Source organism: Nesoenas mayeri (assembly GCF_963082525.1).
Source record: "Nesoenas mayeri genome assembly, chromosome: 5".
Taxonomy (NCBI): domain Eukaryota; kingdom Metazoa; phylum Chordata; class Aves; order Columbiformes; family Columbidae; genus Nesoenas; species Nesoenas mayeri.
In genome coordinates, this window is record NC_137548.1 from 2,421,213 (window position 1) to 2,447,336 (window position 26,124).

At 48.7% G+C, this 26,124-nt stretch overlaps 1 protein-coding gene across 3 annotated transcripts; it reads right to left on the bottom strand.

Annotated features, from left to right (window-relative positions):
- On the bottom strand, window positions 1-22,454 carry NEMF (nuclear export mediator factor). 3 transcript variants are annotated; one of them, XM_080344587.1, is made up of 33 exons: window positions 22,322-22,454; window positions 21,523-21,591; window positions 20,268-20,370; window positions 19,256-19,381; window positions 19,031-19,179; window positions 18,745-18,812; window positions 15,054-15,140; window positions 14,060-14,136; window positions 13,604-13,674; window positions 13,439-13,514; window positions 12,415-12,477; window positions 12,040-12,117; window positions 11,473-11,681; window positions 10,279-10,458; window positions 8,867-8,930; window positions 8,530-8,618; window positions 7,982-8,085; window positions 7,242-7,304; window positions 6,920-7,032; window positions 6,078-6,135; window positions 5,671-5,729; window positions 4,426-4,546; window positions 4,014-4,281; window positions 3,415-3,457; window positions 3,283-3,332; window positions 2,860-3,007; window positions 2,519-2,596; window positions 2,246-2,440; window positions 1,646-1,678; window positions 1,047-1,153; window positions 932-975; window positions 759-838; window positions 1-301 (listed from the first exon to the last, which is right to left on the bottom strand). In XM_080344587.1, the coding sequence occupies exons 1-33, from the start codon at window positions 22,378-22,380 to the stop codon at window positions 224-226; spliced, it is 3,210 nt and encodes a 1,069-aa protein (XP_080200713.1). In that variant the 5' UTR covers window positions 22,381-22,454; the 3' UTR covers window positions 1-223. The 3 variants fall into 3 exon arrangements, with proteins under 3 accessions (XP_080200713.1, XP_080200712.1, XP_080200714.1); XM_080344586.1 differs by having other exon boundaries at window positions 4,014-4,284; XM_080344588.1 differs by lacking the exons at window positions 932-975; window positions 1,047-1,153 and having other exon boundaries at window positions 4,014-4,284.
- Window positions 22,455-26,124: the final 3,670 nt, after the last annotated feature.

The window sequence follows — 26,124 nt, forward strand, 5'->3', positions numbered from 1 at the left end:
CAAGAGCCAGCGGATTACTCGCGTGTTTTATGCCATTTGCGTGGAGTTGTTACGAGTCCGTCTAAACCGCGACGCAGGAACTGGTCCTGGTCTGCCGGCCGCCACGGCAGCTCCGTTCGCTCAGATTAACAGCGCGGGTCTGTCCGTCTGTCCGTCCGTCCCAGCTGCAGGTGCTGGATTCTGACTGCGCGCAATCCCAGGGCTGAGAAACACAAACACCCACTCACTTCTTTTTCTTGTTCAGGAGATGAGGCGCCGACACTTTGACTTTACCAGGAATATTTCTTGACAAATCGGTGTCCTGCCAAACATGAAAAATGAGAAATTAAACACAGTAGAAAAGCATTTACGAACATTTTCTCTCTGCTGGCTTTCCCCAGACAACATACGGCTGATGTCAGCTCTCTGTTTTATTGATGAACCACTTAATGTTTTGTGCAGCTTCCGTCAGCTCCACTCGGATGGGAGCAATTGTGGGAGTGGGAACCTCCCCTCGCAAAACTAGAGGACTTTTTGGAAGCCGATGCTTTTGCCGGCTGTATTTTAGATCAAGAACAACACCATACAGAAACCTGAGGGTCAGTGGTACCACCGAGGCTCAACTTGGAAAGATTTCTCCAGTCTCAGCAGTACTGACAAATACAATACTGCTAAAAACTATAGGACACTTGGTTTTGGGAGTATTTACCCTAAAACTGTACAAGGGGACATTCTGCTGCTGTTGTTATGTTTGTACAACAGAAAGAAGAACAAGTCACCTTCACACTGCGGAACAGGTCTTTTTCTCTTGCAGTAGCTTCTTTGGATTGCATAAAATTATGCAAGGCGATCTTTGCAGCTGGAAAAACACAGGAAAGATTGAAACGGGACGTGGAAAGGTGCTGGTTCAACAGGTAGGAGCCTGAACAGGGTTTGTGCTTTAACCACATACCTTTGCCCTTCTTTTGGGTGCCTGGAGTGAGCTTGACTTTATACCTTTCGAAAGCAAAGGGTGCGTGAGGTGGGGCCGGCGCCGCCGAGCCCTCCCCGCAGCGCCCCGGACTTACTTGTAGTTGTTCATGGCGGTGTAGGGAGCGCAGATGGGAACAGCGAAGAGCAGAATGTCCTCGGGGTGCGGCTGCCCCGTCAGGGCGCCCAGCAGCGCCTCGCTGTCCTGAGCGGGGACAAAGCGGCGTGTCCCACACCCTCCCCTGCCCGCTGCTCCGCTGCGGTTACATCTGCACAGTCCCCAAAGCCTTCTCCCCCTTATCATCCTTCCGTAAACGATTTAAATAAACAGACTTATTTCCAGCCTTGGGGGACACCCACAGCCTGTGATCAGGGGTAACCTCGAAGTAATTTTAGATGTAAATACATTTCTAAACTAAAGAGCAATTTGCGCTGCATCGTATCGTGGCATCTTCCAGCCCAGAGCCACCGGCACCGGGGGTGCAAACGCCTCCAGACGCAAAGACAAGGGACAAACCTCCACTTTGCCAGCCCTTGGTTTCTACGGGGGTTGTACATGGTAAAACAAGGTGGGAATTAAAAGAAATTATGGTTTTTAAGAAGAAAGTTGGGTTCAAGTAGCAAGAAGGGGACTGTGAACAGCACAGCCTGTGCCACACGGAATAAAACCTTTTCCTTACCAAACAGGAGCATTTACCTCAACTCCCGGCTGATCCTGGTCCTGCTCCTCCTGTACAAACAAAGGAGACAGCAGAGCTGAAATGAGCACAGGACTGCTTTAAAAAGGTCCTTTTATCAGCAGTGCACGGAAAGGCACATTCTCACTGCAAAGCGCATTTTACTTGTTTTAAAGCAACAGTAAGAAGAGCACTTTTACATGGGTGGGGGGAAGAATATTTCTTTCAACACCTCAATTTGCTCAGCACACGCCAAGCTGGGCGGAGAGAGATGGGCTGCGATTCAGAAACTGATTCACAACAAAGCTGGAGAGCACCCGGGTACATTTCAGCTGCAGAGGGTGGGAGGTTTTGACTTAACCCTCGGTTCTCCCCCAAACCCTCGCTCCGGCTGCGCTGGGAGGGCAGTGTGCATGCACAACAATTGCTGCAGGGGTTTTGCTGCTTCTTGACACCGATGCGCTTCCAGAGTGGCAGATTAGGCACAGTGTTTGCCACGGCGCCCCAAAACCAACGAAAGCCACTCAGGCTCCCGGCAGAAGGGAGCTCGGCAGCGCCAGGACAGCCAGGGCACAGAGTGAGAAGGGACAGCTGTGCGCACAGGACAGCGTGCTGCTCACCTTCTCGTCCTGCGGCTCCTCCGGCGCCGGCTCCTGCGACTCGTGCAGCAGCGCTCCCGCGGGCAGCACCTCCTTGGCGCCCGCAGCACCACGCCGCACGGCCTTGGGTTTCTGCTGCTGCTTCTTCACCGGCTCTTCTTTCGTCTTCCCCTTTTTCCCCTTCTTCCCTTTCTCGTCCTTGGCTGACCCTGCAGACTGCGGTTACACACGGAGCTCAGAGCCAGCGACACAAGCGACCGTGTCGCGGGGACAGAGCTCCCTCCTCTCGCTCACCCCCAGCAGCTTCATGATGAGCTCCCGGTCCTCCTCGTCCTGGTCCTTGTACTTCTCCTTCATCTTCTTCATTTTACTCTGCAGAAGAAACACATCAACAGCTTTATCAACCAGGACTTTGTGTCCACAAACACCAAGATGCCGAACGCACACACACGTTCATTCCTCCCGGGCCTCCCAAACCTCTTTCAGAGCAGTTCACCAGTAACCAAGAGACTCCCGTTTCACCACCAAGAGTCTAAAATGATCAGGTAGCCACAGAATTCTGAGAGAAACCTGCTATTTCTGTCCCCACTTCCCACGGCAGCGGCTCAACCCGCAGTAACCTGGTCCCTGCCCACCTTTTGGCCCCGCTTGACGGGCGGAGGGGCCGGCGCACCCTTGGTGGCGTTGGGAGCAGGGGGAGGCTGCGTCTCCGGCTCCTTCTGCTTCTCTTCAAGCGGCTCCACGTTCTCAGAGTCATTTTGCTGCTTCTTTTTCTTCATTTCTCTAAGGAAAACCATCACTTGACACACTTGTGACAAGAGAGGCTCCCGTGCCGGCATTACCACCCCGCATCCCCGCTGCGGGGAACCCTGCGGCACGTCCGCTGGAAATGAACCCTCCTCAGTAAAACCGTGAGTCCACGAGTGCACAAGAAACCGTTTGTTCACAACCAGAGGATGGGAACAGCCGCCACCCCACAGTGCAGACGCACGACAGACAATGGACACGGACTGGGAGGTGTAAGACAAGCCCAGGTCCAGACACGGAGCGGTTCTCACCTCCGCTCCTTGGCAGACAGGTGCCTCCGGCCCTGGGATTTGCTGTCGCTCTGAGAAGTGAAACGCAGTTAGAGCACATCAGGCGCAGCGGCGCGCGCTGCCCGGCACCAAACAGCTGAGCTGCGACCTTACCAAGTTGGGCTCTTCCTCTTTGGGGATGACTTTCTGCAAGGATCTGTGGGGAGATCAAAACGAAGCTCATGAAAGCTCAAGCACGGACGTACCACCACAGCCCGGACACTGGCTCACTCGGTCACGCCGTTTTCAGCTTTCTAGTTCTTGAAGTCTCCAGTTTTGGTGAATTCAAAAGGGCGGCAGCACCAGGATTTCATTTACAAAACAAGTACGATCTCTGCCAGTTTTTCTGACGTGCACACACAGAGCAGCAACAACGACAGCCTGGGAACAGCATGCGCCAGAGGAACCCCGATGTCCGGCTCCCCGTGCTGCGCTGCTCCTGCAGAGCGGCCGTGTGCACCCACTCCATCCCATCTTTCCCGGGATTGGGGGACACACGCTCATCCCGCAGCCGCACGCCGAGCAGTAACTCAGCACCCGCTGAAACAACTCACAGCTCAAGTTTCTCAGGTCTGAACAGCCCTGACAAGAAAATGGGGGCAGCCTGAGCACCGAAAGAAGCAACAGCAACTCATCCCAGCCCGCGTCTCGGCAGCACGGAGATCCGCAGAAGCACCCGCGCCGCTGATTAACGCAGCTGCTGCTTCGCTTACCTTTGAGACTGAAGATGCGACAGGTCGATTGTTGTATCTGGGTATTTTATCTCTTCCTCCTTCACTTCGTTTTTTGACTCCGGATGTTCCGCTTCATCTTCAGATTCTCCGTCATCCTCTTCGGAGTCGCCCTCCGGCACAGGTTCGTCTGCTCTGCCCTGGTCGGGGTCAGCAACGCCCTCGTCACGGTTACTCTCAGACATGGTTTCCACCCGTTCTGGTCCTTCCTGACCCTCGTTTTTTTCCTCCTCGCTGCTGCTGTCTCCTCCTTCTGGGGCACAGGGGTGAGGAAAACACGGTTCACATCAGAAACACCAAACCAACCCAGAACACGGTGCAGGGGACTACACGTTAAACCCTGAATGGTCCCGTGTGCCAGCAGGACACGCAGCCCCCGTCACAGCCACCGTACCTAACAGCTCCACCTCCTCCGACACCAGCTCACTGGCGCTGCTGGAAACCGTTTCCAGATCCTCGTCCTGCACTTTGATCTTCCTTTCTTCTCGGTGTCTCCACACGCAGCTCTCATCCACCTAAAAATGGAGATGCCTTTAGGTCAGGCCAGTACCACAGAATCCCAGAATGTGAGGGGTTGGAAGGGACCTGGAAAGCTCATCCAGTGCAATCCCCCCATGGAGCAGGAACACCCAGATGAGGTTACACAGGAAGGTGTCCAGGCGGGTTGGAATGTCTGCACAGAAGGAGACTCCACAAGCCCCCTGGGCAGCCTGGGCCAGGCTCTGACACCCTCATCTCCAACAAGTTTCTTCTCAGATTTAAGTGGAACCTCCTGTGTTCCAGTTTGTACCCATTGCCCCTTGTCCTGTCACTGGTTGTCACCAGCAGAGCCTGGCTCCATCCTCCTGACACTGCCCCTTTCCATATTGATCCCCAGGAATGAGTTCCCCCCTCAGTGTCCTCTTGTCCAGCTCCAGAGCCCCAGCTCCCTCAGCCTTTCCTCACACGGGAGATGCTCCACTCCCTTCAGCATCTTGGTGGCTGCGCTGGACTCTCTGCAGCAGTTCCCTGTCCTGCTGGAACTGAGGGGCCACAACTGGACACAAGATTCCAGGTGTGGTCTCCCCAGGGCAGAGCAGAGGGGCAGGAGAACCTCTCTGACCTACTGACCACCCCCTTCTAACCCACCCCAGGTCCCATTGGCTTCCTGGCCACAAGGGCCCAGTACTGGCTCATGGTCACCCTGCTGTCCCCAGGTCCCTTTCCCCTACCAGCTCCAGGGATGTTCGCCACCCATTCAGAGAACACCCGACTCAGGTTTATTCTTTCCCTTTGAACACTTTCTGCCATTCAAAAGGCAAGAAAACTAAACCAGCACATTTAAACCCCAGTCTGACCACCCAGAACATACAGTCAGTGAGGAGACCCACAACCCACATGCTTCAAACAGCTGGTACAAAAATTTAGCAGAGGCAGGAACGTGCACAGCGTCTGTCTGATTTAAATGAAGACAGTGCAAACTGAGGGAAAACGGAAATGAAAGCAGAGGAATTCTCAGCCAGTAGCATTTTACTGGATTTGTCCCAGTGGGAAAAGAAGTAATTTGGAATATACTGATAAGCAAGAAGCAGAAAATAAGCCTCCTGCAGCTGAAACCAAATTAGAAAAGCCAGCAGGAGCTGCGCAGAGAAAGCAGTACCTTAAACAAGAAGCTGAAGCCCATCATCAGATACGAAGGTGGAAGAAAATTCTTCTTCCCTGAAAAACAAAGGCAGATTCTCATGAGGAGGTTTAACAGCTACGTTACATGATGTATTTTCAAAATTCATTTTTATTAGAGGCTTCAGGCTAAGAAAAAATGACACTGGGGCTTGTGGCGTCTCTTGGATGACAACGGAAGAGGAGAAACTTAAAAGCGGTTTAGCTAAGGACCTCCTGGCCAGGGCCTCAGCTCCAACGCTGCTGCAGCCGCCCCATGGTCCCTCTAAGCCACCCTGAACAGGTTTTGAGGAGCAGAGCGGGACCTGTCGGCTGCCGCCGGGCACAGCGCAGCATCTTCACACTAAATGCCTCCTGACAAACTCACGCCGCTCCTTCGCATCTCACCTCGGATCATGAAGCTTCCCGTGGTGAGGTATTCTCCTGTAGGGGCCGTTTTAGAAACCTAAAAAAATCACGGTATACAATAAAGAGCATCAGTCACAGGCCAGCACTGTGTGATAACGGCATGAACAGAAGCAACACTCAGCAAGCTGCACGTTTAACTCATGGGAGCGGTTTGCAGGACTCTGTTCCTGAAGGTTTTTCTGTCCTTTGTAGGGCATTTTCCTAAGAGATGTTTCAGTTCAATCACTTCCGCCTGGCACTACGTTTTACAAGCCCAGGGTGAGTAACTGAGTTATTCGGGAAATCAGAACACTAAAGGTACTGAGACCTTCCATTTAACGTAATCTCCAGCCAGCTCGGGTGTGAGGGTGGGGAAGCACAGCAAGACTGTAGCAAGACTGATACACAAGCTACAAGCAACACTGAAAGAAATTATAAAACTCCCTTTTCAATAAAAGTCCTTGTCTCTGTTAGTAAGAACCCAAACTTGTAACATCTCCTCTGCCATGCACATGGTGTATCAGAGGTTACCCCTCCGCCCAAAGCGCAGCAGAGCGGGAGAACCCGCAACGAACGGTATCAGAGAACAAGTTTTGCCTGCATCACAGAATCATTTTGGTTGGAAAAGACCCTCAAGATGATTGAGTCCAACCATAACCCACCCTTGTCCCTGCTCCATGGCCCTGAGAACCTCATCTCCATCTGTCCAACCCTCCGGGGATGGTGACTCCACCACTGCCCTGGGAGAAAAGTCTCCCCTCAGCCTCCATCCGTTCCCACACGCGCTTTGCGGTCACACACCAACTCCTTCAGATGTTCTGTCCCCAAAGGAGCGTCCTCACCTGGTTGTGGGAGACCCACCAAGCACTGGTGACAACGCGGGCGTCCCAGGCCGCGCTGTAGCACAAGGCCATCGTGCCAGCCTCCGTCAGCGTTCGTGGAGGGATCGGTTCACCTATAAACAACACCCAACACGTCAGGGAATGCAGATCACGCACAACATGAAATTCTGCAACTTCCACACGTGCTGTAATCCAGCGTGTGAGCTTTCCCTGAGGGAAAGGTCTGCGGGAGCTGGCACCACTGCGAGGGGAAGGCGGCTCACAAGGCTCACAGTGTCCCCAAGGCTTCTACGAGTCCCCACGTCAGCCCCACGCAAGGTACCTGATGGGTTCTTGATCACGCAGCTCGTGGCTCCATGGAGATCGGCGTGCACGTATATGTCCCCTGGAAAAGAAGCCGCTCAAATCAGTTACATATAGGGTAACTACAGAGATCACTCGAGCTAAGCAGAAGATTTGGAAATGGCTGTTTTGGCTGCGAGGAGCAGGATGGGAAGAGGATACAGGAACCTTTCAGTCCATCCCAGTTGTCCCAGCAGAGCCCCCAGCACCCTACAGACAACATACACACATTCTCCAGGACTCACCATCATCAAAGATCCTTTTTACCTAAGACCCAGCTTAATGATAAAGCTGAGAGACCTTCCCATATCATTCTTTTACATTTACAAAACGGAAAGGGAAGGAGAAGGGGAAGGAGAAGGGGAAGGAGGAAGGGAAGGAGGAAGGGAAGGAGGAAGGGAAGGAGGAAGGGAAGGAGGAAGGGAAGGAGGAAGGGAAGGAGGAAGGGAAGGAGGAAGGGAAGGAGGAAGGGAAGGAGGAAGGGAAGGAGGAAGGGAAGGAGGAAGGGAAGGAGGAAGGGAAGGAGGAAGGGAAGGAGGAAGGGAAGGAGGAAGGGAAGGAGGAAGGGAAGGAGGAAGGGAAGGAGGAAGGGAAGGAGGAAGGGAAGGAGGAAGGGAAGGAGGAAGGGAAGGAGGAAGGGAAGGAGGAAGGGAAGGAGGAAGGGAAGGAGGAAGGGAAGGAGGAAGAGACGGGATATAATTCACTTAATGAGACTGTCACCTGGTTTAAGATAGCGCTTTACGATCAGTTCATTCTGCTGTTGATCTCTTCCAGCAATAATAAGGTAATTCTCAGAACTAATGAACCACAGGAACTTCTCAAACCTGCCAAATTACATCATAGTGTGAAAAACGCCTGGAACTACCAGAACATTACAGAGGTGTATTTATACCAAGCATCTTGGCATCAAGTCCTTACAAAAGACACTGCAAATAGTTTCACATCCATCCATATGCCTGAGGCTTAAAAACAAAACATGGTACAAATATAATATCACTGCCAATGATATTTTGAGATGAAACAAGTACAATCACTACAAAGTCCAGCGGCCTCCTATTTAATTTTGTTTTAACAATGTAGTTAGTGGACTATAAAAACCTTTGGGCTTGAGGGTTTTTGTGCGTAATCTGCTGTTAATATTTCAGAGAGCTGCCAGAAAGCTTTAATAACAGTGAAGTTCCCTCTTTTTACTAAGCCCACATTTCCAGTCCCTCGAAATTCACGCACATTCGCAGTATATTAAATAATGACAATTAAACTGTACTTGCCAATAGACTTTCCTCGCTTTCTGAATGGTGGTAACTGTCTGAACTTCCCGCAGCGTCTGCTTCGTCTTCTTCTCAGCCGATTTAAACGCCTGTTTAGACACAAAACATGATCAGAATCCAGCAGCAGAGAAACCACAAAACTGCTAAATGAACAGTAGGGAAGTTGGTAGGAAACTTCTCTGAGCTTTTTCCTTAAAAGCTCAAGAATGAAACAACCCCGATTGGTTGGTTGTATCTTTTACGTCTCACTAGGACCACCTAGACAAAGACAGGATTTTCCACTTATCAGTGACAAGGACTCTGCTTTTAAATACCTTCAAAATGCAAGAAAAAGTACCTTTTCTGCAGCTTCTACTGTCTTCTGCGTTTTCTTAGCTGCATGTCTCTTGTGATCGTAGTACCTGCGAAACATAAGTGGTTTGTATCTCAGATGCCAGCAGATCCACTCATTTTCAGAACATACTTATCACAGTCCTCTACACTTGCTGTTAAGCAGTCACTTTTGAGATTTTAACCACTTTGTCCCAGGTGTCACTGTGCAGAATTGTACTCAGAATGAAATGAATGGGATGGCTGGAGAGCAGCCGCTGTGCAACAGCGAGACACTGGCTCTGGATCAAGAAAGGGCCAGTATCTAGTGCAGTGCCTCAGGGGTCTGTACTGGGGCCAGTATTATTCAATATATTCATTAACGATTTGGACGAGGGAATAGAGTGTACTATCAGCAAGTTTGCTGATGACACCAAGCTGGGAGGAGTGGCTGACACTGGAAGTTGTGCTGCCATCAGAGACCTGGACAGGCTGGAGAGCTGGGTGGGAATAACCTGATGAAATTTAACAAGGGAAAGAGTAGAGTCCTGCATCTGGGCAGGAACAAGCCCAGGTTCCAGTATAGGTTGGGAAATTACGTATTAGAGAGCAGTGTAGGGGAAAGGGACCTGGGGGTCCTGGTGGACAACAGGATGACCATGAGCCAGCACTGGGCCCTTGTGGCCAGGAAGGCCAATGGCATCCTGGGGTGTATTACAAGGAGGGTGGTCAGTAGATCAAGAGAGGTTCTCCTTCCCCTCTACTCTGCCCTGGTGAGACCCCATCTGGAATCTTGTGTCCAGTTCTGGGCCCCTCAGTTCCAGCAGGACAGGGAACTGCTGGAGAGGGTCCAGCGTAGGGCAACGAAGATGCTGAAGGGAGTGGAGCATCTCTCATATGAGGAAAGGCTGAGGGAGCTGGGGCTCTTTAGTTTGGAGAAGAGGAGACTGAGGGGGGACCTTATTAATGTTTATAAATATATAAAGGGTGAGCGCCATGAGGATGGAGCCAGGCTCTTCTCGGTGGCAAACAATGATAGGACAAGGGGTAATGGGATCAAGCTGGAACACAAGAGGTTCCACTTAAATTTGAGAAAAAACTTCTTCTCAGTAAGGGTGACAGAGCCTGGAACAGGCTGCCCAGGGTGGTTGTGGAGTCTCCTTCTCTGGAGACATTCAAGACCCACCTGGACATGTTCCTGTGCGACCTCACCTGGGCGTTCCTGCTCCAGCAGGGGGATTGGACTGGATGATCTTTTGAGGTCCCTTCCAATCCCAAACATACTGTGATACTGTGAAAACGCAGGTCCTATGGCTCAGGGCGAGCTGCCCATTTCAATTGCTAACTTTGATTTTTAAAAAGAGCCCTTTCAATGCTGTTACCACCAATAACTGCAAGTATACAGAAACTTGTACTACCCACGTTCACTGTAAAACTTACTTTTTGGCATTGGCATAGGCAGACAAACCGAGATCAACGTCAACTAAAGACGGTTTGTTTTTCTGAGGTTTCTTCAACTGCTTGTTTTTATTCTTCTTCTTTTTCCCCTTTGGTTCTTCTGTTTCTTCCTTCTCTACATCAGCTTCCTCCTCTTCCTCTTCAGATAACACATATGGGTTCCTAAAAACACACGACATCATATGATTAAGATAAGAGAACTGGTTATTTTTCACCATTAGCTCCATGCACTCCTCTCACAAAGGCTGCAAGATGCCTTAAATTCGATCTGGTTTATGTCTTGGAATCACCCAAAGTTTTGAGGAAAAAGAAAGCAAAAGATAAAGAAAAGATAAAGAGCACAAATATTCCAATCCAAGGAAGTGACATTTTCCAAGGCAATTTCTTCTATCAAAGGACACACATCCGTGCCATCAACCAAGAGAAAAATCAGGACTTCAAATAAAGAACAATCCGAAGATCTACTTTCCTAAAGTAAAAGAAACACAAGACATTCTATGTGTGAACACCACATGAAAAAAGAACAGTCACGGTGAACACAACAGCAAATTGCTGGTTTAAAACTGGTTTCAAAGAGGTACTCTGAGCACACACACGCTGGATTTGTGTTTGTTTCTCACCAGCACGTTAAATCCTCCTCAAAATAGCTGTACTGAGTCTGTGTAGCAAAAGGTGGTGGAGCAGCGTAAAATAATGTTCTTCATAAAGGGAACGAGATCGCCAAGTGCTCTGTACTGATGCACTGACTGAGGGGTTTGATCAGCAAACTGATAGTTGCTCAGTATAAAACAGACGGAGAGAGCGACCGATGACACGGCTGCCAACACAGAACTCACTCCTGGGAATGAGCTTATTCTATACATTAACACTTCTGAAAATTAGGTAACTAAAAATTCATAAATCAGCTTTGCCGCATTACCAAAAGTTCATAGCTACAGAAAATAAATTCTCCCTTTTTTCTAACATCCCGATACAGCGTCGGATCAGGTTTTTAATGATACTCCACACGCTGCCTCACCGCCGGCTCGCTCATCAGGACTCCTACAAAAACCAGCATCAAAACTTGAGGCTCTCAACAGCTTGTCTTGAACCACCAGCCTTTCACAGGCAGCACTGAAAGGAGCAGGATCTCACATGAATTTTAGATCAAAGAACAGTGATTTGTGACGTCCTTACCTCAGCAGCATCGTGATATGATTCGTCTGAAGCTTTAATTCTTTGATTGCACTCGCAACGGGGTCTCCCTGGGCTTGAGCTTCTTTAACAATTGCCCCGATCTCAGTCCAGTCTATCTGGTTGGCTAACGCGCTCCGGACCACCTGGATGGCTCGGTCAACGATCTCCAGGTTCATTTCTATAAGTTCTCCTTTTATCTTATCAGCTTCCTTAAGGAAAGAAAAAAGTTTATGCCTATTGAAGCTAAAAAGACGCTCAGCAATAGTTTACCAAAAAAAAAAGTAATTAATATTGGGATGAAACCCAAGAATGACATGGAAGTGATCACAAAGGGCAATGGCACGAGCAAATTTTGGCCGAGGTACAAAGCATTTGGAAGGAAGTAGAACCCACCAGGTAGGCCTGGGCTCCCCAAGGGGCTACAGGGCGCTCACAGCCAAGGGGAAGCTTCACTTTGGGGTCTAACGCTGGCTGTAGCCAGCACGATGGGCAGGTACAACTCTTCAAGAAACATTAAGTATCTTCTTAGTTAAAAAAACTATAATAAAAAAATCATCTCAGCCTTACCTGAGCTTGCTGAAGAGCTTCTAGTCTGTGCTCGTGATCCCTACGGACATTTTCAAGTTTCTTCAATGCTTGTTTTTCCTTTCAAAAATAAGAAAGGTGGAAAAATATATAAGCAAATGACATCTTATCACCTCACCACCGCAAGACATTCAACAGAACACTCCAACACAGAAAAATACAGCAGCATAAGATGCAATCTCCAAAATATTGTTAATGCTACTTGCATACCAAGCAGAACCAACTGCTACATCACACATCTTGAAATCCACCCCCTGACCAAATCAGAAGTGACACCCCCCTCATCCCAGGCTACAAGAACCAAATGTGAAGCTCAGGGAGGCCCCTGGGCTGCTCCCCTCTGGGCTGAGTGCGTACCTGCTGCAACGCTTTCAGATCTATTTTCTGTCCCTCTAGCTTGGAGTAGAACTCGTCTACTGCCTGCAAGAGAAAATCAATTTTAAGGATGTTCAAACTGCACTAAGTTATAGCAGAAATAAGCAGAGGTTCTGCTTAAGAGAGGTGGCTGCAAAGCCCTAGAAGAGACCGATGCTAAAACGGGGCTCAGTAACTTCCTCCATTTTACCTTCGCGTGTGATGAGTTCAGCAAGATACTCAAGGATACGTCTCGCCACAAACCAGGGCTACGCACAACTAAACAAGCGGCCAAAATACAGCTAAGAAATGATGAAAAGGAAGCTGCTGTTTGACACAATGTGCTTTTCAGATTAAATGCTTGCAATTGCAGACCTGTCAGCCCTGAATTCCTGCTGCTTCAGCAAGTCAACAAACCACAAAAAAATCTAGGAAGTATGTCTATGAACTGCTCTGGTGCTCCAGCTGCTTAAAGCTAAAGAAGGTTTTGGGCTGTTTAGATCGTCAGTGCTGTGATGGAGATGACAGAAATTCAGCCGAGCAGCAGGGTAGGAAAGTGAAACGGGAACTCTGGAGATCAAGGTCGGGAACAACACGCAGTTAATGATTTCAGATGTTAATGAGTCAAGGACCAGGAAGGACAACACTCCAGGAAATATTAAATCAGGTGCCTGAAGCTTTCAAAGTTGTAACTGGGAATGTATAAATGTGACAACTGTTTGACTCCAGTGATAACTCAGCATCTGAACTCCCCGCTAATGAAATGTTTGACCAGGAAAGGTAAGAGCTGCCTTCCCCGCAGTTCAGGACACGCTCAGCACCGTATTTCAGCTGGAGCTGAGTTAACCAAGACAGCACTGCTCAGCAGTACCAAAAGGCCCTGTTTTAATTGGCCTTTTCCACATAAAACATTTATCCATAAAATTAATCTATGTTTTCATTACCAAATTCCGCACTACATTTTCATTACTCTTTTTAGCAGCAGTCAATTAAAGCTCTAAGTACAGTATCAGCAAAAGCACTGTACCTTATTGAATGAGTCAAATTCCAAGTACGGACATTTTGAATGTTGAGAAAACAAGAAAGGATGAAATTCCTCATATCTGTAAAATACACATTTGATATTATCACCTGAAAACTAATTTATGTTATGCAGTCTAGTAAGAAAGAAATAAAGACTTCAAGTAGTTACGTGTAGATATCTTCTGCTGGTTTATCTGGTTCCAGGCTTGGCTTTTTCTCTCTTTTCTGGATAATATAACCCTAAAAAAAGATATATAAATACATTATCAGCATTTGTCTTTGAAAACGACACCCCTTATCTTGGCAAGGCAGGAAGTTTTAGGTGCTGACCTACTCATCAGCGTGAGACAGTAATTAATTATAGCACGGAGACCTTGTGGCAGAAGTGCTGTGATTGACTGAGTGCATAGGACCTACATAATCTGCCTGTAGATGATTCAATTGCTGCACATCCAGTGCAAGGAAGGAATTTTTCCTCCTCGTCGCTACCTGGCGCCCAAGCTCCCAGAATAAAACCTGTAGCTGATAAAACCGGGAGCAAACACGTGCTGAACAACACCCGCCGGCCAGTTTAAACCTGCAATTCCTGCACAACCAGTAACCAAGGTGCCCAACTGAGACCCACCTGCCCGCTGAAGTCGTCGGTCAGTGTCATGTATTCTTCTGCTTTCTCTAAAGCAGTGAGCACTTTTTCAACATTTTCTAAAGAGAGAAGGGGGAGGAGAAGAATATTTTAAAACACCCAGAACAGAAAGATATTTTTATATAAACACAACACAACAGCAAAGCAACAAAAGGCCAAGGCAACTGCTCTTCCGATGAAGCGCCAACCTAACCACGTGAAGCAGGATTCTAGAATGTCTCAAAACTAAAATCACAGGTATTCTTTACCCCTGGTGCTTCACTACAGCAATTACTGTTCATTTTAAACAGGAGCCCTAGTGCACATTTTACGCTTCAGGAATTTCTTAATAAAATATCTATATAGGTACTTCTAAGACATAATTATTTAAGTTTCATGAAAACGAGACCACAAAATTGCACTTTGCAAAAAATCAGACTGCAAAGCATAAACTAGTAGCTGTGAGAAGTTATTTGCTTGTTACAAAGGTGATTTATTACAGCACCACAATGCAGTAGGAAGTAATATCCTCTTGATTTATGGCAAATATAAAGCACGCAAGAAAAATAAGACTATAGAAAAATCTATTCTAACTTTGCTACCCAAATCCATAATTTCCCAATAAATGTAAAGCTGCTACTCAATGACATCCCCACCATGTTTGCTATACATAAAGGAAGAGTTTGATGCTCACTCTTCTATACAGGATTCTTGTAGAACATTCCCTTATATGGCCAGAACTCAGCTGATGTTTAAGGGTGTATCTCATTATAAAACCATTTAGACTATAAGAGGAGCCTGAGGTTTTAATTGCGATACAAGCAAAATTCCAAAGTTTTAACGTGAACAAGGTTGGTGCCCAACCTAAAAATATTACAGTATATAAGTCAGTACTATAGGTTTAAGGATTACTCATCTCTTTGGAAAAAAAATACTACACAGACATAAAAATTACAATATATACAGTATAGCCTTTAAAATATTATTTCCTACATACCTTTACTTTCCATATGCTGATCTATTTTGACATAACCAGAGAATCCGACTTCTATAAGGCAATGCTCAATGAGGGTGGCTCCATAAGCTGTTAAAAAATAATGATAAAGAATCATCTGTAGAAAACATCCACAAAGAAACTTGTATTCACATTAAAATCAACAAGCCATGGCCGTGACTCTGCATTGAATCCTCAGGAAGGCTGGGGAGGGGAGGGAGTTGTGGTCTCAGTTCAGGAGGAGCAGATGCTCAGGACACCCTTGGTGACTGTCCCCAGGGCAGCTGGGTCTCAGCTCACATCTGGTCCCTTCTTCCAAAACTTGAGGATGCTGAGGTTCATCTGGAGCTGGGAAAGGTCTAGGACAGAGTGGGGATATACAGGAAGGGCTTCACATTGGCTAAAATAGAATGAAAACTTTAAATTTAAAAGGGGGTAGGAAAGATTCTGAAGATTCTGAAGATTCTGAACCAAACTGCCTGGCTTGGGATGGGGTAAAGCCACATGAATTCTGCAGCTTCAGATAAAGCACCAGGAAAAAGCTGGTAAAGTCACACGTGAACCAAGTGGCAACAGAACCAGATGCAGCCCCGTCTGAACGGGGTGCCAAGAAGCAGCAGATGAAAACATAAAAGCTCCTACAAAGATCCTTAAAGACTAAGAAACAAGATGGGGCCATGGAAAACCAGGTTTAACTAAGAACACGTAAAGCAGAAACACTAAGAAAGCTGGACACAGAGCAGCTAAATCAGGTTGCGATCATGCCAGCCCAGCGGGACAGATGTCATGTCCTGCTGCAAGGCTGACACTCAAGTTTACCTGGATCCACGCTAGCACAACAACGGCCCAAGAAATCTATGGGCACCCTCAGTTCAAAAGAGAAGATTACATAAATCAAGGAAGCTTCTTAGAAGGGAAGCAATTAAGTCAATCAATAAAAGGCAATGTCTGCAAACAACCTGCAGGCTATTTAAAGATGCAGGTTTGGGGGTGCAGAACAAACACGTGTTACGTATTAAACAGCATTTCAGAAAAATCCAAGAAAGGCTGGCATGACTAAACAGCGGGGAAAGAGAAACTGTTAAAAGCAAAAAGTTATCTGAGGTTGTGCCCCTTGAGATCAAACCCTGGCAGGTGAACGTAAAACACAGCAACACTGGCCAAAATTAATCTTGAGAAAATCAGGAAAAAAATCAAGATTAATAATAAAGCGTTTTCCTGATACATCATAAGCAGGAAGCCTGTTCAGATCAGTAGGTTCAAGAAGTGATCAAAGTGCACAAGGAACACTCAGATATGACCATAGCAGGAAAATTAAATTAATGTCTTGAGTTTTATTCATAGTGCAGGGGCACAGGAATGTTCCTCTGTGGGCAATATGTCAGAAAATCTGCCTCAAATCCAGTTGTCAGAAGAGGTGATGGATTCAACAGACAAAACATGCAGCGGTAAATCCTCAGGATCACGCAGTATTCAGCCAGGTGTCTAAAAGAACTCAAGGATGGAGATGCCCAACTGCCATCTGTAGCTTGCAATATCTCTCTTGCCTTAGCAGCAACAGGCACGAGGATGTTAATGCACTGGTCATACTAAAAAGGAACTAAAAAACTATAAATTCTTTTTAGGCTAAAGACTAAAATGAGCAGAGAGGTTTGCACTAGACATAAAAGATGCAGCAGGTTTGTATTTGGAATCATAACTCTACAAGACAGTTAAAAAGCATGGTGACAAGAGAGGTCACGTAGATATGGTCTGCTTGGATTTGCAGATAGCGTTTAGCAAAGATCTGAGAGAAAACAAGCGGCCATTGGATAACAGGATGACCCCTGTCTGGGTTAAAAGTGGCTGAAAAACAGGTAAAATGGGTAACGGAGGAGATATAAACTGTCAGTTTGGAGCGAGGGGAGGAAAGGTGAGCTCTCCAGGGACCTGCACTGACCAACATACACCTACCGGACCCTGGAAGGGTGAACAAAGGGCAAAGCCGCCAGGGGAAACACAATTCGTCTAAGGAACAAAGAGAACACCCAGCTGTGAAAAACTGGAGAAAAACAAGCGATAGTGAGTGATTAGATCAAGAATTAACACATGAACTCCCTGTAAAACAACACTAAATGATCTACATGAGGAAAGACTATCCTGCTTGCATGTATTTCCAACTGATCATTTCTGTTTCAGAGCAAGACTTAAAAACAGATGGTCCTGTGGAAACATCAGCTCGATTGTCAGCCAACACAAAAGAGTCGAGCTGTGTGTTGGGAATTAGTAGGAAAGGAATAGAGAACAGACAAGGGAAATCACACCGCAGTATAAATCCATGGGGCGAACGTTCTGTACACTTTTACTTACCCTGTTTCAAAACAGGGAGAGCTACAAAAGGCTCAGAGAAGGGCAACAAGTGTCATCACAGGCTTGGAAGGGATTCTGTATGAGGAAAGGCTGTGTGCGCTGTGCAGTAGGCTGCTCAGCCTAAAAATCACCAAAACTTATACAATAAGCGGTGTGGAGTTGATAAATAGGCAGCAACTGCTCGCCTCTGCAAATCCAATACAAGAGAACCAAGTAAAACTGAGGAGATGAGTTTCAGAACAAACAAAGGTGACTTTTCATGTGACACGAAGCAAGCAGAACACCTCACCACAAAACCCACGGATGCCACAAGTTCCTACATGTTCAAAAGGAGATTTGATAAGTGCGTGGAAGGAAAATCCAACCCAAGCTATAAAGTTGCCTGCTGATCAGCCATGGGAAATCTCTACAATGTAAAACTGCTGGGATTGAGCCTCTTCTGGGAAAATATTAGTGTGCTCATTAGGGCTGCAGGTTAATGAGAGGGCTGCTGACCAGGTGCTGGCCCGAGGTTAAGCAACCACATGGGGTTTGAGGAGCCACAGAACTGGACATGATGGTTGCCAGCATGAGAAGTGACAAAAATTAGAGAAGCAGCAGGAGGGATGGTCGCGTTTCACAGATGGTTAAGGAGAAGTGGGGTGGGAAACAGCCATATTCACACGGGAGCTGAAGGGAAGAACTCTGGACCTTTCAGAGTGGAGCTTTGCCAGACCACCGTGCCAGGGCAGTCAGATCAGGTAACGGCATCAGAAATATCAAATTTGGGTATGGATATAGCAAAACTGGGACCAGTAGAGGAAAGTAATTAGCAGTGCGGTTTATTTAGGAGGAGACTGGGGTGGAAAAAAGAGGGACATGGGTGCAGGAAAAAAGAGAATCAAGAAATGGGGAAAGTAATACTTAGGTCTGCAAATCACGTGCTTTGAGCTGTTCAGAGGTTCCTGCCAGGCAATCCTGTGCTCAATCAAGACCGACAAATCAGGAGGATAAATCAAAATCGTTCTGACTACGTCACACAAGTCAAATTTTGTTCTGTGGTCAGAAAAACTGAGGCACAGGGTGTTTTGCTACCAGAGCACACATGTCGAGCATCCTGGTATTACTACTCTCAGGTGCTAATCACTGCAGGATCACATTCTTCATGCAGTTGGCTCAGAATCAAAAAATTCTACTCTGCTTTCAAAGGCTCAGAGGTTTTGTTGTTCTTCAAACAACATAAAAGCAGATTGTCATGAACAACATCAAAACAAAAGACTGCTTGAAGCTGTTCAAATTTTCAGCACCATCTAAACATAATGCGTATTGACCTCATTTTCTTTTCTCCCAAAACACAATTACTTACGAAGATGTGGGTTAAGAACCCTCTTCAGTTGTTCCCCTTTGGGTGCATTTGATATTATTTCAGTTAACCTACAAAAGATAATGGAGACTTGTAATTCCAAAGAAGAATGGAGTTTAAGGCTACATTGTATTGCTTGCAAGCTAAAAAACATTTTCAATTTTAAAAAAAGCAGCGCAAAATGGCCTGTAATATGCGAAAAGCCTACCCGAAGACAAGCTGCCTTTCACAGTTCCAAGCAATTTGGATTTATTCCAATATATATATCACACCATCTAAAAGCAATTACCTTTCCAAGGTTGGCAGAGGTGCAGCTGCTTTTGCATTGTCGACGGGGTATCGTTCCCGAACGGCAAATCTCACATCGTCCGCTTCGTCCGTGCGAAACCTCAGAATGTTTAAAATGATGTATTCGTGGTCTGTGAGGACAATGTTTCCCTGCGGATAGCACAGGGGAACATCAGCAAGGGCCACGCTCAGGTGTTTGCTTACCGAGGACACGCTTTGCGCTCACCCTGTCGTACAGCTCAACGATGAGGTGATAAGCAGCTTCATCGCTTCCAAACTGGAAATCCACAATCCGGTCTATGCCCAGCTGCTTCACACTGACAAGTCTTCTGGTCTTTAAATGCTTACGGCACTGTCAGTAACGGAGAAAACGTCCGTGAGATGATGCAAACAGAGCTGCTTGTGACATTTTATACTGAATTACATTCTTTATAGATCTCTCCTGTTACACTGATCACTTCTTATGTAATACAAACACCATGAGGGTAAAAATGCAGATCTTGGTAATACAGAGGTGTGGCAGCTCTTAGCAAAATAATACCTTAAAATTAATAGGTAATATAATTGCTAAAAGTTCTTACGGTTAAGCCATTTTTGCCATTAAAAACTGGTATTTATTTAGCTCAACAAGTAAGCAGCTAGTTAAAATTCAAAGGGTTTCTTTTATAAAGAGAAGCAGGATTATCCTGCATCCATATATGACGTGGAAAGCCATCCTGGAGAATCTTTGCTGAGTCATTTCACTGAGGTGAAATCCAGAGGTGTGGGCTAAATAGACCCGTGTGAGTCACCACTGGGGTTGGATCCCTGCAGATCTACCCACAGGAACACAACTGAGCAGCTTAGAGCGAGTACTGAACCCTCAAAGGCCAGAAGATTGAACAGCAGAACCCTATTAACATAAGGAGCTGCATCCAGAGCCTAAAAATCTGGACAATCCAACTGCAATGACAAGGATTTTGCTGAAGTAAAATTCCAAAAGATCTGGGTGATGCAGAAAACGTCCAGCATATTAATATGAGTCTTCATAAATTCACATTTTCATCGTTTTGGGCACTGAACTTCAGTGACGCGACTCCTGGACCACACTTGCTCTTCCCTTGTCTTTAGTCACCCGCTTGATCAGGATCCACCAGGCAAATCCTTCCACTATTTTCTTCTCTCTCCAGAGAGAGAACATGAACGTTGTTTTCTGATATCCAGCCACCTCATTCAAAAGAAATCGCAGGTTAGATTACCTTCATTGCAAAGCTAGATGGCATCATGTTTTTCGGCCACTCGAACTCCGTTGTGTGGATGCGGATACCGGATTCGAGCAGCAGCGTGGCCTTGCAGTCTGGTCTGTTAACAAAACAAAGACTCAGCACTGGGCACGTGAGTGGCCGCCCCTTACACACACTGGTTTGTACTGGGACGAGACCAAAGCACCATAAACCTGCAGCGCGCTATCTACAAAAAATGTCGTTGCCCAAAGTGGTCAGGTCAGCAATGTGACATGAGCCCGGCCTCCTATGTGGCCTGGGCACCAGTGTCACTTACCCAATGTTGCTCTTCATTCCTCCAACTCTTCTCTCCCCACAAAAAGAAACGACGATGATTGTGTGTTTTTACACAAACACCTTTGGCCTTTCGTATATTTTCTGCAGGATTTCACACTACATATGCTCTCTCTTGAGAACATCTTGGGTAAAAACTACTGCATTTCACAGTATCATAGTATGTTTGGGATTGGAAGGGACCTCAAAAGCTCATCGAGTGCAATCCCCCTGCTGGAGCAGAAACGCCCAGGTGAGGTCGCACAGGAACATCTCCAGGCGGGTTGGAATGTCTCCAGGGAAGGAGACTCCACAACCTCCCTGGGCAGCCTGTTCCAGGCTCTGTCACCCTCACTGAGAAGAAGTTTTTTCTCAAATTTAAGTGGAACCTCTTGTGTTCCAGCTTGATCCCATTACCCCTTGTCCTGTCATTGTTTGCCACCGAGAAGAGCCTGGCTCCATCCTTGTGCCACTCACCCTTTATATATTTATAAACATTAATAAGGTCAACCCTCAGTCTCCTCTTCTCCAAACTAAAGAGCCCCAGCTCCCTCAGCCTTTCCTCATAAGGGAGATGCTCCACTCCCTTCAGCATCTTTGTTGCCCTACACTGGACCCTCTCCAGCAGTTCCCTGTCCTGCTGGAACTGAGGGGCCACGACTGGACACAATATTCCAGATGGGGTCTCACCAGGGCAGAGTAGAGGGGAAGGAGAACCTCTCTCGATCTACTGACCACCCCCCTTGTAATACACCCCAGGTACCATTGGCCTTCCTGGCCACAAGGGCACAGTGCTGGCTCATGGTCATCCTGTTGTCCATTAGGACAAGAACAATAGAATTTCACTGAAAAACAGTCAGGAAAGCCAAACATCTATCAATAGAAATTACATACATACAACAAAATCTAGTTCTCATTTGTACAGCAACAGCAAGAAGAAATTTAAAGAAGTTCTTACTTTTGAAGGCGGATAAGATATGTCTTGTTATCCACATCATAAACATTGTTGACTCTCATTCCCAGTAAGCTGTCAAAAAGAAAATACACAGAGAACACGATACACAAACCATACAAGTGGCTGAAAAAAAACCTCAGTGTAAATCAAAATACACAGAAGCGCACGCTATGATAAATTGCCAGGCAGTAACTGAGGAGGCAGCGAAGGAAGATTAATGGAATGAGCTGGAAGCTGAACAACCAAAAGATGGAGAAATTGCTGTTCATGGATAAGGTGCAATAAGTTGAAGCAAGAACACCGCGGAGGATGGAGGGTTCTGGCTCCTGCAAACACCCCTTTTTGGGGCAAGGATATAAAATTTATTGGAACATTTTGCTCCTCCGGGCTGACCTCTGCACTGCTCAGGGAGCCCTTTGCCAGCACCAGTATTCCCAGTACAAGCACCAAAACGGTCTGGAGGGTCAGTCTCGTTATTTTCTTCAGCGTGGGGCTGAATATGCAGATTGCCCTGGGCAGCAGGAGGGTACGAGAGCTCCACAGGGCACAGATGCGAGGCTGTCACTGTGAGAGCAGCTGACAGGCCACAGCGCCTTCCCTGGGCACACTGTGGGGAAACAGCGCTCATTGCTGCCCGGACAGAGCCTGGGGGGGACACCGGGCCTGCCGTGACTGCCCTGTGGCGGAAGGTGCGCCGGGGCCGCTCAGGCAGCACCACAGGCCCTGCAGCGGCGGGGACAGGGCCGGGCCGGTTGAGGAGAATGAGGCGCTACCGACAGGGCCCGGCTGAGGGGAGCGGTACCTGTGCCGGAGCTCGGCCAGCACCGCTCGGATGTCGACGGTGCTGAAGCGGGACTTCATGGTGGTGGCGGTGGTACTACTACTACTACTGCCGCTGCCGCCGCCTCCCGGTGGGACTCACAGCGCTACCGGCCACCGCGCCTGCGCCACCGCCCGCTACGGGTCGCGTCCCGCGCCAATTCTCTCCGCTCCGCCGCGTCCCGCGCATGCGCAGAGACACGGAGCCGGGAGGGAGGGGGGCGGTGGGTGGCGGCGCCGCCGCGGGCCGGCAGGAGGCGGTAGCGTGAGGGGGGGGTCGTGGGGGCAAAAGATGAGCGCGGGTGTCAAAATAAGCCCCGAACGGCGCAAAAGTGAGCCCGCGTCTCTTTGTGTTGCCCAGGTCCGCAAGCGTTTCTCTGCGTCAGGACTCGGATTCAATACTCAATTACTACAACTGGTGCCCCCGGCCCCACCCCTCCGGGGTTTCAACACCGAACCTCAGCTCCGGCAGCCTCAGCGCCGCTCTGCGGGACTCGAACCCTGGGCTCAAGCGATCCGACAGACTCTGCCTCCCGTGGCCAGCTGGGACAACAGGCGCACGCCACTGCGCCCGGCGGTGGAGAAGCGGCGCTGCGGGCTCTAGAGCTGTGACAGCGCCCGGGACCGCCCCGTCTGGGACGCCCTCCTGCCTCTTGCTCGCTTTCCGCTCCCCGTTCTCATCCCAGCAGCACACAGGTCGCACCGGCTGAGCAGGCGCTGGCGGAGGAGCGGCAGCCGCTTCCAGGGCAGCTGGCGCCGCCGCAGCGCAAACCCCAATTCGTTGCATGATTTGGAGGTTGCTGCCAGTGCCGCACGGTGGGATCTAGCTGGGGGCAGCGCAGGATCAGGGGCATCCCCTTGATGGAGGAGTTTCTTTAAAAGAGTGTGCCCCTCCCCTTTTAGAAACATCTCCTTTTTTTCCCCTCTGTTCCTCTCTCCTCCCCTGCAGAACCCCCCTGAGATCTGGTGGCTGCTCCTCTGGCTGGGTTGGGGCTCCCCGGTGTGTCGGGTAACAGACCCGGTACCTCGCTGCCCCGTTTTCCGAGCAAAAAGAAACCAAGTCCCACTCCCTCACTACAGCGACCGTTCACAGTCGCCATCCCACTACCGATCAGCATGGAGGCTTTGATCTGCTCCATCTCCAACCTGGGCCAGTTCACCCTCCATAGGTGACCTGGTGGTCCTACCACATCGACACCCACTTGGCACAGCTCCCTGCAGCCCAGAACCCCCAGGCTCCAGCCATCCACCCATTTCAGCCTCCCCAGCACTTGGATTACAAGCACAAGCCACCGTGCCCGGCTGTTTTTGAGGCTTTTGCAGTTTTCTCGATGCCCGTCATGTACGAGCTCTGCCTGGCCACACAGTGGCAGTGGGGAACTGGGAGATCACCCTTGGGCTGCTTGTATTTTAGGTTTAAAAATGAGTGCATGGGTAGACAGGAAAGATTTCTGAGCACAAGCAGGTTTAAGCAGCTGAGAAAGCCCAGACTTCTCATTCTGAGCCACATCATGATGCTCTGTTTTCATTTCAAGCCAAGTGGGGCACATCCATCATTTACTAACGAACAGACAGGTGATGTCCCACTCCTCGCTCTGAAATACTCCTCATAGGGAACAGCTTCTTGATTCGCCAGTGTTTTCCTAAGAGCGTAAAGCTCAGAGCCGAGCACACAAATAAGCTGTGACAATAAATAGCTGATGGAGCAGAGTAATGGGGCACTCCTGGGAGCTGGAGCCGTGTCTCAGTTTGGAGCGGGCTGCCTGAGCTGTCGCTGTTTGAGGGGTGGTACCAGCATGGGGTGTGCAGGGGCTGAGACAGAAACATCATGGGAAATTCTGCTGCCCATCATTTCCCATTTTAGTAGTTTAGTTTATTGGGATTATAGAACAATTTGGGTTGAAGGGACCTTCCCAGCTCCCCCGGTGCCCCCCCTGCCATGAGCAGGGACATCTTCACCAGCTCAGGTTGCTCAGAGCCCCGTCCAGCCTGGCCTGGGATGTCTCCAGGGATGGTTCAGCCACCACCTCTCTGGCCAACCTGGGCCAGGCTCTCACCAACCTCAGGGCAACAATTTCTTCCTCATGTCCAGCCTGAATCTCCCCTCCCAGAGGTCTGGCTGGGTCCTGTGCTGTGGCTTTTCCCTGCTGCAAGAAACCCCAACAAACGCCACCAAAACAGGAGCCCACCTGAGCAAGCAAGGCTGGGACAGCTTCTTCAGGTCGAACACCTGCGGGAGATGCTTTTGCCTTTCCCCAGTATCACCTGACCCTTTTTTGCAGACAAGCGCAGCATGGTGTGGGGGGAAAGATGCCAAAAGAGGCTGTGTCCCGCTCTCTTGCCCAGGCTGTGCTACAGGGACTGTTCACAGGCGCCATCCCGCTACCGAGCGGCACGGGAGCTTTGACCTGCTCCGTCTCCGACCTGGGCCGGTTCACCCCTCCTTAGGCGACCTGGTGGCCCCCGGCTCCCCCGGGACCACCATATCGATGCCGGCCTTAGCGCGGACGCCCGCTCGGCACAGCTCGCCGCAGCCCAGAACCCCCGGGCTCAAGCGATCCGCCAGCCTCAGCCTCCCCGGCGCTTGGATTACAGGCACAAGCCACCGTGCCCGGCTTGTCACAGCTCCCGCTGCCGCTGCTCTCCAGAGCTCAGGGACCGGCTCCGCCAGCCTCGCCGCGGCAGCCGGGAATTCCATCAGTCAGATGCATTAATGCTTCGGCAACACGGGGGAGGAGGAGCATCGAATGCAGGATGCAAAATGTAGCTCTTCACGTGAAGATTCAGCACAACACTTTGCTTTAGAAAGGCCAAGTTAAGCTGCTGCAGGGCAAAAAATTAAGTTTGTGGTCCTGGATGTGTCTGGTGAGAGCTCGGGAGGATTTGCTGAAGGGAGTCTAAGAGGCAACCTGCAGCGAACACTTGCAGATGTAACCAAGTGTTTTGATTCTCAGAGAAGGATGTAAAATTAATAAAAATGCAATGCAAGGAATAAAATGCAGGAGCTTCTTGGCTTTATCCACTCACTGCTGCAACAGAAAGCTCTCTGGAAATACTTTCACAGGGTATTGGACGTCTTCACCATGTGTTTTGACTCTCTCAGGGGCCTGTTCAAGAAACCTCCCGCAGACACCCCATGAGAAGAACCTTCTCTGGCTCCACAGAGACCTGTGGCCGCAAGGAAAGTTTAGATCCAATGTGTTCAGGCAGTCAATGCAGGCTTTGGTCTAACCCAGGAGTGCAGACCGCACTGCTCCTTTCCTAGCAGAACAAGTTAAGCTGATCCGAAATCATACACCAGCATTACCAAAATGGCCTGTTTGTTTGTCCCTCTTCAAATACACATTATTGCTTCAGACATGCTGAGCAGCCCCTCAGCCAACAGGTATTTAAGCATTTCTTCCAGACTGTCTGACCCAAGTTGGCAGAGCAAAGTCCAGGGCTAAAGAACACACCCAGCAATCCCATCTCAGCAAAGAAAAACAACATTTTCCCCAGTGCTGCAGAGCCCAAAGTCCTTAAGGTCTCAGGGGAATATGATTGGGATGTAGTGAGTCCTTAAGGGAGGGAGAGACATCATGTTCTGGGCTCCTATTTATCTGCTTAAGGAAGAGCTGGCAGTGACAGCTGGAGTTTTGGTTAAAGGCATTAGGATAATGAGTTAGGGGTCATGGGCACAAGGAGATGTAGGCTTGACATCCACAAACAGGGGAGGAAGCCAAGCTGTCCACACAGAAATAACACAACGCAGGGCTGAGCATCCCTCTTCTGTCCCCTCCTCCTCCT